Here is a 12,740-nt window from a genome sequence, read left to right on the forward strand (position 1 = left end):
GTTGTGCAGGTCTGTACTATGCTATACTGAGCACTATAGGATTGTAGCCAATCTGAGGTACTTTTTGAAGTGTCCAGGAGGCACAGTTACTGAAAGCAAGTGCTTAAAAGATGCAAATTATTTCATCCTTAGGCTAGTTTACTGGACTTACAAAAGGGAACACTGAGGGTGCTTCCAGAAAAGGACCTTATGTGCAATCACTCTGTCTCAAAGATAAAATTTTACAGGAAGTCCAGACTGATGTCATCTTACACATGTAACTGTCTTGTGCTTTGTCACTGCTGCTTCTGTCTTTAAAAAAAAACACCCAGAAAAGATCTATTAAAAAGAGATAAAGATGTAACGAGTACATAATATCATTTACTCAGTAGAGCCTTCCAGCTGGAAGCACCTAATTTAATAACATTTGGGGCCTAGAAGCATTCTAATTTACTGGCAACAAATCCTTATACTTGTAAGAAAAGGTATCAAGTCTTGGAATTACAGCTATATTTTTAAAAATTAATTTTGGGGTTAGGGCTACATGGCCAGCACCCCCAAGCTGTGGTATCTTGCTGAACCATTGCATTTAGAGAGCACAACAGAAGAAAATAAACACCCCACTAAAATTAGTTGGCCAAATTGAGCAACCGAGGGAGTAACTGTGGGAACTCCATCAGGGAGGATACAGCCCCTCCTCTGATGACTAGGGGGGCTGCATGGAAGCCCCATCATAGCTTTCCCTTGTATAAATAACAAAAATGACATATATTTCTGAGAGGACTAGTTTATTCTCTTATTTTGATGACTCTGAGGGAAAAGAGGGAAGCACTAATATACACCAGTGGACAAGATATCACACTATAGCAGTTAAAAGGCACATTAAACTCTTCTGTTAATGGCCTAAATCTTGTTTTACCCCTGACTAGAGTAGGCCTGTTGATTCATTAATTTACTTGCACATTGACTCACCTTCAACAATGCTACTCTATTCTAGTTGTGACTAACCAAGTCAGTGGCAGCCTTTTTCTTATTAAATACTTCCCCTCCCCTCCAATAACCAATAGCAATAGCAAGTACATTTCTATACTGCACTGCAGTCTTTTTTGAAAGCTCACGCTGAATGAGTGTCGAAGAGAAATGACAATGCAGAAAGAACCACAACCCGGAAATATCACCCAAGGAGACTTTCTGCTGTGCTTTCTGCAACTGGACTTGTTTACCTTGGATTGGCCTTTTTAGTCATCAACGCTCTTGTAGAAAGCGCAGGATGAGTCCTTCCTGAATCTTTGTTCGTGAAGTAAAGCCAGAGATCAGTGCACTTAAACACTCCCTAAGCAGTTTACAATGTGTAAGCCAAGGCCCCCAACAAGCTGGGTATTCATTTTAGTGACCTTGGAAGGATGCCAGGCTGAGTCAACCCTGAGCCTCTGGCTGGGATTGAACTCACGACCTTGTGGCTATGAATGAGTGGCTGAAAGTACAGGCATTTAACCACTGTGCCACCAGGGCTCTTGGGGGGGAAAAGGGAGGGGATGGAAGAAACAGTGGGAAAACAAAGTATTATGAGTGAGGGACCCAGTCATCTGGAGGTGCTGTAAAAGTCAGTGGATAAGGCAGGATTATTTTGGGATAAAAACCTCATATGAAACAAATGTAATGCTCTGTGGGGTTCTCCTTCATTGAAAAAACTTGGTAAAAATGCTTCACAGCCATGGCACTCTTACAGCAAAAATATTTAACTTCACATCTTTGAGAGTGTGCTTTTTATTTTCATTTCAAAATTGGGGTGATGATACTTTGCATCTTGTTTCTCATTGGTTTGTTGTGATCAGTGAGCTTTCTAAATCTGATTCTTCTCCAGTATCCAATAGATGATAGCCATCTAAATACCCTAAAGGTACCAGATCCTGTCCGATCTTGGAAGCTAAGCAGGGTCAACCCTGTTTAGTTCTTGGATGAGGATAACCAATGAATGAATACTGGGTGCTGTAGGCTATATTTCAGAGGAAGTGAACTGACTCTGAGTATTCGTTGCCTAAAAACCCTACAAAAATTCATGAGATCATCATAAATCATAAGTCAAAAAGTTACTTGAAGGCACATACATGCATGGTAGTAACCATTGGCGTAGGAGGGAATTACTCTGTCAGTTAGGGGTGGCCTCAAGCAATCATATACTTTCTTGATGCAATGTAACATCTTTTCTTTTTTGACTGTGTGGCATATATTATTTTATTTACAAATGAAAATAATATAAAATCTATTGGGTTTTTTGAGTGCTACCGCTAATCAAGTGAGATTGGTCACAAAGGCTAAGGGAATAACATAAGTGTGCTAGAGCGAAGGAGCAATAGATAGCAGATGTGCATAACAGAGAGGGCTATCTTAAGGATATGCAACAGCCTACAAGGAGTCTCTGTCACATTTAGTCATAGAAATGGTCCTGTCCTTGGGTGAAGGAGGAGGGAATGCAGAAGGGTTAGGACAAGGAAAGGAAAAATAAAAGAGAACTTCTGAAAGCTACAATCATAAGTTCTTGATGGTATTTTGCTTAACAAGAAATGTATTTGGCCAGCTATTTTTAGAAGCAAGGTAGGATATAAATTGATTTTTTAAAAATTCATTGGGCATGCCAAAATTAGGCATGCCCAATTATTTCAGTGGGCTAAAGCATGCTTAACTCTGCACTGGATTTCAGCCAGTATTTCACATTCTTATTACTATTGCAGCTGTTGTTCCTATAGAGTAAATCACAGTCTCCCCACCAACTTGCCCATTTGACAGATAGGCATATGCTGTTTCTGCTGCCTACATGCCACATGAATATTGCCATGTTGTGAAGCATGTTTTAATTATTTTTCTCCCTAACTAAATTATTCCATGTGACATTTTTCTGTGTCATCTTGTGTTTAGAATATTTTTAAAAATTGTCCCACTTCACAATTATGTTTAACAACTGCTGAAGTGTTTTTGTAAGTATTTGTTGTTAGTTTGCCCCAAGTGTTATCTTCAAGAAAGAAGAAAGCTGCTGTAGCATACTATATTCTTCATCACCACTAGCTTGGTTCCAAGAACAGGAATGGGGTGGGTGGGTAATTGATAGTAACTCCCAGAATCCTCTGGCCAGCATGGCTAAGTCAGGTCAGGTGCTCAGGTCAGGAATTGTCTCTGCCAAAATTTGTGTGTGTGTTGTTTTTTTCCAAAAAAATTATGCACCTGAACTGTGTGATAACTAGCTGCGCATCAACAGCTTGCTTGATGGTGATACCTGCCCCCTGGGAGCTACGTAAACCTTCACCACACGATTGCTAGGTTCAAGCTAGGTCTTACAGTGTTGTGTTGATACTGTGAAGCGAAATCTACTTCTGCACAGTATTGATTTTAACTCACCTCCCAAGTTCCTTACCTTAGCCTAAAGGGAGAGAATTTAAGCTTATGAGGTCCATTTGGCTCCTTAAAAGTTATGCAGTCTGTGCAATTACCTATGTGATATATTCCATATGGTATATTACTGAGATTCATTTATTTACAGGAAGACAAGAAAAGGCCTGGTACATACGTAGGTTTTTACCAGTGGAACTGGGTCAACAAGATGTTTCCTCTCTGAATGACCGAACTTGCCAATTTCCCTCTCAGTCTAGTGTGTGCCCATTGAAACAGTTTCCTTTCCATTGGTATCTTGGGGTTGGGTTGGTGCATGGTTTCCCGTGTAGATGTGGGAGTTGACTGTAAATATTCATTCTTAAGCCAGGTTCTATCACTTGTTTAAAACTGGGTGAGTTATAACTTTTCTATATTGGGTTTCAGGTACTGATGAAGATGCTATCATTGAAGTTGTCACACAGAGGAGTAATGCTCAGAGACAAGAAATCATCCAGGCATACAAGTCTCATTATGGACGGGTAACAAGCCCTATCTGTTTCTCTGTCTGTTGTTCTTCCCACCTTCTGCCATCCTAAGTACACACCTTGACTCGCTTGCTTTTCACACTTTTTCTCTAATTCTTATCAACTGTGCCTTCTTTGCAATGGTCAGAAAGGTGTCCTTTTAAATGACCAGATTAAATATTGCCTGTTTGTTGGCTGTCTTCATAAATTAAGACGGTAGTCAGACAAAACAGTATGATGTTTATGAACTTGAACATAGGGAGGTGCCACATACTAAGTCAGACCATTGGTCTGTCTGGTCTTGTACTGTCAACTCTGAATGGCAACTGTGTCTCTACAGGGTTTCAAGACGGATTATATCCTAGAAACACCTGGTATTCCTGGGGATTTTCCATCCACGTCCTAACCAGAACGCAGTATGCTTAGCTTCTGAAATCAGATGAGATCAGCTGTGTTGAGGGTGGTATGGTGGCTTTCTGCATGCATGTATGTTATTTTTAAAAAAAGGATGCAGGTGATGAGGGTAAATGAAATCAAAAGGGACAGATTCATCCTTTCCGTATGCACTGTCTTTTCCAGTTGAAAGCCTCCCCCCCCCAAAAAAAAACCCCTTCTATTGTACTATGGAGGGACAATTTAGTGTGGATGGGATAGTACAGGAGTAAAGTGTTATCTCCCCTCCTTTATCAGTGTTATGGACCAATCCAGTCAACCTTCCTTCAGTTCCTCTCCCCCTAGACATGCTGATTGTACCTTTTTAAATAAAAGGAAAGTCGTCTGAACATAGATCTTCTACTATATTGTCTAGTTATGCCCAAGGAAAAACCTGTTCAGTGAAATGTTCCATGTTTTGCAAGGTATTTTTTTTAAGCTTAGGCTTTCTAAGATGGGGAGCATATCAAGTTTTAGATCATGATTAGCAAAGCAGTGGTTACTAGTTTTCTGAAAATATATTACAGTATCTGCTGATGGAGCAACCCATAAGTAGAGACAGTTCTACACATCAGAAAACTAGAGAACAACATGTCTCTCCTCTGTCTTATTTTGTGCCTTTCTGTATTGGCTAGGGATAAGTAGGTGTCATAACTACTCAGGAACACAGAAAACTGCTGCATATGGAGTCAGGGCATTGGTCCATCTTAGCTTAATATTGTCTCAGCTGACTTGTAGTAGCTCTTCATAGTTTCAAATTTGTTTTTCTTCATGAATTTTTCCCTATAATAGGATCTGATGGCAGATTTGAAGTCTGAATTGTCAGGGGCCTTGGCGAAGGTAATCCTGGGACTGATGATGACTCCAGCACAGTATGATGCAAAGCAACTGAAGAAAGCTGTGGAGGTATCACAGATTTTTTGTTCACTAAATTAAGAGACTACAGGGTAGATCTCTCTTCCATCTCCTTTTACGGTATTTTCATTGGTACGATCAGGGCAAGCCTTTGGGGGGGCTGAGGTCCACACAGCAAAATCAGCAGGCATTCCCCAATGAAGTAGGGCTGCCCGACCTTAATTTTGAAATCGCTGGAGTAATACTTATTAGTTACCAATGAGCCACTGAGCTGTACTTGTTTGAGCATTGGTTTAAATCTCTGAGAGAGCAGGTTTCAATCAAATCCCTGCTTAGGCAAATCACCATCTCTCAGCCCCAGAGGAAGGCAATGGCAAACCTCCTCTGAATAAATCTTGAAAAGAAAATCCTAGGCTATGGTTGGTCTAAATTGGAATTCAGTTGAAAGCACATAACAACAACAAAAAAAATAAAGTCAGCCTTCCATATTCACAGATTCATTTATCCATGGATTCAAGCATCCAGAGATTGAAAATATTTTTAAAATATATAAATTCCAAAAGGCAAATCTTGATTTTGACATTTTATATAAGGGACACCATTTTACTATGCCACTGTATTCAAAGGGACTTGAGCATCCATGGATTTTGGTATCTGGGGTGGGGGGCGGGGGGGGGGGCGGTCCTGGAACCAGATCCCAGTGGCTTTGCTAATCATGAGAGAGTCCCATATAGCTTTTAGAATTTAGAACTACCTAACAAGGTGTGAGGTGCATTAAAGTCTTATTCCTCCTCCACCTCCTAGATTTAGGCTGTGTGAAGGAAAAATTACTTTACCAATTCTTGTAACAGACTGTGGAGAAAGGAATCTCCTGCCTCAAACAGGGAATTGGGCTAGAACTAGAGGCTCTCTTCCAACTCTGTGTTTCCTTTCTGTCTTTGGTGTTCAGAGGGATAATGTGGCAGGAGTAATAGTTCAAGTTGAAACTGTCCAAACATGTACAGCTAGAACACAGATTCAAAAAAAATGTGTGAGAGGTAACCAGAATCCCAGTGTGTCATGATTTCTCGTATACTCTGGGAGTAACTGCTGCAAAACATTAGTGGTTCAAAGCATTGCCTAGTCAGACAGGCACAAGGACAACCAAAGCCAGAGTCCAGTGCCCAAACTTTGTCCTTGCTAGTGGCACAGGGACGTAGCCAAGGGGGGGGGGGGTTCTTGGGGTCCGGACTCCCCCTTCCATTAGAAAAATGAATGGTGTGTGCTGCTGCGCCGCCACACCCAAGCCCCATTATAATGGTGGCACTTAGTCTGGACCCCCCCTTCCTAAAATCCTAGCTACGTTCCTGAGCTTTCCCTTTTGGTACTTTTCCTTACACATTTCCATGGAAGGCATTTGCTGCCAAAGCTGGTTTCAGATAACTGAGGCTTGGGAGGAGAAAGAGTGGTGAGAAAACCACCTATTCTGTTTTCCATCATAGTTTCTGGGCCCTTGGGAGGAAGAGGAAGGCAATTGTTCTTCTGTCCCAAGCAGCATAACTAGCTCAGCAAATTTCTGATTACAGTCCTTGCCCTATTTTGAGGCACTCACCTTTGTTTCATCATTGAAGGAGCATTTTGGGAGCCAGCTATATTCTAAATGTTGACATCTTCCAATGACCCATTGCTTTGCATTGAGAAATATACATCTTTGGGGTACCCTGAAGTTTCTTTATCAGCTAGTAAATCATCAAATATCCTTTATCCTTTCAGGGGGCTGGAACAGATGAAAGTGTACTCATTGAAATCTTGGCCACTCGGAACAACGAGGAGATCCAAGCAATTAATGAAGCATATAAAGAAGGTAAAGTGCTCCTGAGTCCCAAGACCCTTTTTAAGAGAGTTCAATGCATGAGCACTAAGAAATCCAGAGAATTGCTTACAGCTGCTCCACAGGAACATCAGCTATTAAAATTGAGCTTTTTCCAAAGAAAATTGAAGGAGTTAAGAACAATCCTGGATATGTGATACTTCCGGAACACTATTAAGGCTTCTTAACTCAAAATTAATATAAAATTGAAAATGTGCATTGATGCATTAATACAACTGCTTTGCTCTCGGGTTGCTTATACTGGTGGTAGAGATCTCCTACACTATAGTGCTTAATAACTGAAATCCTACTGTAAGTTCCAACTACAGTAAACTTCCAAGTAGAGCCGTGTAATTTACTGGACTTATCTACTGGTTGACCATTCAACAATTGATTCAGTGAGTCTGCTGTGTTTGGGACTAACCAACAGGATTCTAGTCAGTGTTGAATTACTGCAGCATTGTAATAACAGATTGTGTGTGCCCTGCAAAATGCCCATACCTCTTCTGTAACAGCAACATTCACACCTTACAACATCTGCCCCTTAATACCAGGAAAGATGCCTGAGAGCATTTCCACTTAATGCACTTTTCCAGAATTTTTCAGAATATATAGCTGCATGTACTCATGCTCAAGAAACGGAACATGGCAGCTCCCAACTTCAAGCTGAATTACATACCATATATACTTGAGTATACCATATATACTCATGTACAAGTTGACCTCATGTATAAGTCAAGGGAAGGTCTCAGGATCAAAATCATGGATTTTGATATGACCCGTGGATAGGTTGAGGATGAAACTGAGGGGGCTATAAGGAAGGATGGAAAGGAGAAGATACCACTTCTATCCTTCCTTTGCCTTCTCTGTATCTCTCCTGATCACCTAACAATGATTCCCAGGTGCTGAAGGAGAGTTTTTATATTGGATTGAGAAGGGAAGCAATTAAATGTTAAATGTGGAGTTTCTTCCATGGGAAGAAAAGGCTGGCAAATCGGACTGGGGAGGGAAGCAAGTGGAGTTAAATGAAATGTGTTTTCCATAGATGAGGAGGCTTGCAAATTGTACTGGGGAGAGAAGCAAATGGTGTTAAATGGTGTGTTTTTCCATAGGAAGAGGAGGCTGGCAAATCGGAGTGGGGAAGGAAGCAAGTAGAGTTAAATGAGGTGTTTTTTCCATAGGAAGAGGAGGCTGGCAAATCGGACTGGGAACTTGTTTCACACACACACAGAAAAACACAGTGCCTTGAGGCACCAACAGTGGGGCATCAGGCTTGCGTGTTTTAGGACCTCTCTCAGCAGTTCTAGTTATTGACCCATCTATAGGTTGACACAATTTTGGGGCATACATTTCTTGACCTATAATAAAGTATTTATGGTAAGTCAACCTCATTTATATGCCAAGGTCAGGTTTGGGTCCCAAAATTAGGGATTCTGACATGACCTGTGGATAAATCGAGGGTAAAACCTAGGAAGACATCTGGGTTGGGGTGGAGCTTAGAGGTGTGGGTACCTACCCTTCCTTCTCTTCCTCAGCCCAGCTGTCCCCATGGGAGACAGCCAGGTTGGAGAAGAGGTGTGAGGGGTCAAAACCCACCCTTCCTCATCCACCTCAGCCCAGCTGTCCCCTTATTGACCCTTGTATTTTAGGGGTCAATTTATGGGCTCACATTTCTCAACTATAAGTATATACAGTAGCTTTTCATCATAAGTAGCTAATCCAATTGATTTGAAGGAATGGCATAATTTTGTGGATTTTGCCTCTTTGCTAGTGGTAATTGAACATTCTTTTTTGGTGGAGACCCTCAAGGTTTTTGATGTCTCGTGAATGAAAGTGCTGCCACAATCCCCTCCCATGCTTGCACTATATATCAACCAAGACAATTGTACTCAATATTAGTGACCTCTTTACTAAGGGCATCAGGGATGTGGTGGCTCAAGTGGTTAAGATGCTGACTCTGTTGATTGCAAGATCCAAAGGTTGGCATTTCGAGGCGCAGGTGCAACATGATGGGATGAGCTCCCATCACTAGTCCCAGCTTCTGTCAACCTAGCAGTTCGAAAGCATGCAAATGCAAGTAGATAAATAGGTATCACTTTGGTGGGAAGGTAAACAGCATTCTGTGCATTCATGTTGGCCACATGATCACAGAGTAGTCTCTGACAATGCTGGCTCTTTGGCTTAGTAACAGAGATGAGCACCATGCCCTATGGTCGGACACAACTTGACAGCCTTGTCAATGGGGAATAGCTTTACTTTTACCTTTCTACTAAGGTCAAATTTGAAAGTACATACATTTCTGTTCAGCACTAACCATGATATCATGGTGGGTTTTTTTCCATATGTTGCACATGACGTTTAGGCCTTGGCATTTCATACTACAGTGGGCCCTCCCCTTATGTGGGGGATCCATCCTGTGCCCCCCCACATAAGGGAAAATCCACATATGCTTGCACGCCATAGGAAACAATGGGGCGTGTGCATGTGGTGGCGGCATGGTGTATGCGCCACAGGCACATGCACCATTGTTTATATTTTTGCATGGCTTCTGCGTAAGCAGGACTCCTCATATTGCGCAGGCGCACTGTAATATATGGTATGTTGGTATATTAATTTTCAGAGGAGCAATCTTTTAGTTCAGGAAAGTTTATGCCACAATAAAATGACTAGCCTGTAAGGTGTAAAAAGACTTTTTTTTTGGTAATTAGATAATTTTTGTGCATAGCCAGTCTTCACATACATTAGTTCATATGCATATAATGCAGTGCTTCTCAATTATTTTCTGTCAGGCCCCCCCTAGGAAGAAGAAAACATTTCGTGCCCCCCGCGTGACAGTAAATAGTATCATTTGTCTATAAAATTGTTATAAGTACACCTCTGCATAACAGAGCCTCGCGCCCCCCTTTACGGAGCCTCACGCCCCCCCTGGGGGGCCCGCCCCACTATTTGAGAAAGGCTGATATAATGGGATACAATGAGTGTGGATGGAACAAATACAAAAAGATGTTCATGTGGGAGGGAAGATGAGGACCAGTATTTTGAGTTAATTCAACCCCCTTTTCCCTTGCTCTTTTTTTCCAGCCTATCATACAACTTTAGAGGATGCACTGAGTTCTGATACTTCAGGACATTTCAAAAGGATCCTTATTTCTCTAGCTCTGGTAAGAACTCTTCCATTCCTACAGTGCACTCCTAACTCAAAGTATCTGATATGGAGGTTAGGATCAAGTTCAATCCCCTTCTGCCTGCAGAACCTACTTCTGCTGGATAATGTCACAGAGCTGCAGACATAGCAATCTGCCAGCCAAACAGCTATTCTGGCTAAGAGTTGTGGGAAGGACAGCCAAAAAAGGCAGAGAAAGGGTCAGATAAGGGATGAACAGCCCTATGCTTTGTTCAGACGTCCTCCAACCTGGAGGCACAACCATAATGCTGAAACAGGGTTAGACCATTAGTGAACTTCCAACAGCCATGTGCTGAGAGGGATTTGGCTTCACCATCTTACTTGGCTTAGTATCTATTCAGCTGGCCCTTGGCCATCTTCACTAGTTGGGATTGTGCTTTCTCCTGTAAACGTCCCCCAATAGCCTTAGTTAAAATAAATGTGTCAATAACTAATTCTTTTGTGGCAGACAGCTGCATAGATGGAGTGGGTTGTGGGGGATAACAGTTCATGTGATGATTTCTGCGTATTTTATACACACAAGACACAGAAACCCTGACTGGATGGGGGGGGGGGGGGGAATCAGCCACACAGTGACTGCTTTAAACTGCCCTACCTTTATCTTCAATACCACAGGCTCCTTTAGGAGTGGGGAACTGTTAGCAGCACTAGGTGGCAAAACAAACAAAGAAACAGTCCAAAATTCTGATCTATGTTGACTGCAGCTTACTAGCCATGTTTTGAATAGTGGTAAATGTGGGTAAAATTAAAGCAGCGCTCAACTGATGACTGCCACGGCTGCATCATTAGTCCTCATAAAACAATGTAACAGTGAAGACATAAAGAGCTCTGCTGTGGTGAGTGCTAATCCCATGAAGCCAACAGATAATGTGACTGCTCCACTATTGTAGATACACAGGAATGCAAGATATGAATTTGAAACGAAACTTGCAATCTTCCCTACCACCTTGTCTGCTCTTTTCAATGTATTGCTTCCAATCTCTGGAAGCCCCCCCCCCCCCCCCCCGCTCTCTCTCTCTCTCTCTCTCTCTCTCAAAATTTGTTGTTTCTTCTTTCACATTTGCTTGGACTTATCTTTCTTTGGACTCTCACTTATAATGAGCTGGCCCATCTCCTTCTATACCACACCCCTTAAATTGTCAGTCTGTCAACTGAGAATTTTTCATTGTTCCTTTATTTCTGTAAAACCCTGTAACTTGTATTAGATATTGTCTTTTTACTAATCAATTATTAAAAATACATTGTCAACAACCATAAGATTGTGAAAATGTTCACTAGTGCAATAATACCTGTTTTGCTCCCCAGATGCTCATATTGATAGTAGTCCTCAGCACTATAGTGCAAGTAGAGCCTAATTCAACACTTAATGAAAACATAGTTCTTTATCAAAGATTTGGCGATCATGGCTTGCCTAGCCTCGGATACAAAATATGCCCTGTTTCAATTTGTGTTTAAAATATTTAAGTTGCTTTAAAATTGTTTAAATTATTTTGTTCTGGGTAATCCCCCAGACATTTTAATAGGGTTCTAAATATTTAAACAAACATGCATAAATAGCAAATGATAGTGCCAATTGGAGTGAGGGAGGTTGGTGTCATGCATGTGTTAGAACAGAATATGTGAGTTTTAGATGCAATATATCTATTTAATATAGACGAACAGTATAGATTTTGACCACAGTGAGACTCTAGTATTTTTAAGCCAATTTTAAATCAGTGGGCCCAGTGCTATATTGCATTTAGGATTTTTCTCTTCTCCATAGCTTGTGTAATCTATAGGTTGATAATTTGGGCTATCCTTCTCCTCTGATTTATTTCTGGTAGATGTGGGCAAGGAAGTGGGGCAAGGTGTACAAGGAAGATGGTATTAATCATGGCTCTCATGGCAGTCAGTCACGAGAGCCATGACAGAGCATTTGGTGAATTATAATAGAGGCTGACCACATCAGAAATAAAGACCAAGTCAGAGGTATTGGCAAGGATTTGGGCGGTGTTAATGCTGGGCCTAGTTGTTGCTGTTGTGATTACTGCAGCTTGCTCATACTGAATTAGTCTTGCATAATCAGGGAGCCCCCTCAAGTGGGGAGCAGGGACCATGGCAGCTACCCAGACATTCTTCCAGAGTTCCCTGACTATTCCTCTCTGTTAGAAGTGTGTGCCGCATAGAATGAGAGAACCATAGAGTTGGAAGGGTCTTATAGTCTTCTCTCTACCAAAGTAGGAATCAACCTGGCCTATCCTATCCCCCCCCCCAAACTGGCTCACTGCCCTCAGGGACAACGGGGAATGCTGTTCTGTTGCTAATGTTGAAGTAAGAATCAGCTGTCATTCCAGTTTTCTTCTGTACACGGAATTGGGGTGGGGAAATTTTGCCCTTTGTCCCAAACACCAGAATGTCTTGAGGGAGTCCTGCCCTGATCCAGATTCCTTTTTGTTCTTTGAGTGATTGTTTTTTCAATATTTAAATACAGGGAGCCCGCGATGAAGGAGGAGAAGACTTGGCAAAAGCTCGTGCGGATGCCCAGGTGAGATAGAAACCCACATGAACACTG

The 12,740-nt window shown here is 41.7% G+C and overlaps 1 protein-coding gene across 4 annotated transcripts in view; it reads left to right on the forward strand.

Moving 5' to 3' along the window:
- The window catches only part of ANXA6 (annexin A6), a 66,829-nt gene that overhangs the window by 39,438 nt on the left and 14,651 nt on the right, over positions 1-12,740 (forward strand). For all 4 annotated transcript variants that reach the window (XM_089528338.1, XM_089528343.1, XM_089528348.1 and 1 more), the window contains exons 16-20: positions 3,790-3,884; positions 5,094-5,207; positions 6,909-6,999; positions 10,087-10,166; positions 12,660-12,713. In XM_089528338.1, the coding sequence (XP_089384464.1) occupies positions 3,790-3,884; positions 5,094-5,207; positions 6,909-6,999; positions 10,087-10,166; positions 12,660-12,713 (434 nt within the window). The remainder of the gene's footprint in view (positions 1-3,789; positions 3,885-5,093; positions 5,208-6,908; positions 7,000-10,086; positions 10,167-12,659; positions 12,714-12,740) is intronic.

Source organism: Sceloporus occidentalis, unplaced genomic scaffold, assembly GCF_023333645.1.
Source record: "Sceloporus occidentalis isolate IW3139 unplaced genomic scaffold, rSceOcc1.0.p SCAF_1, whole genome shotgun sequence".
NCBI lineage: Eukaryota > Metazoa > Chordata > Lepidosauria > Squamata > Phrynosomatidae > Sceloporus > Sceloporus occidentalis.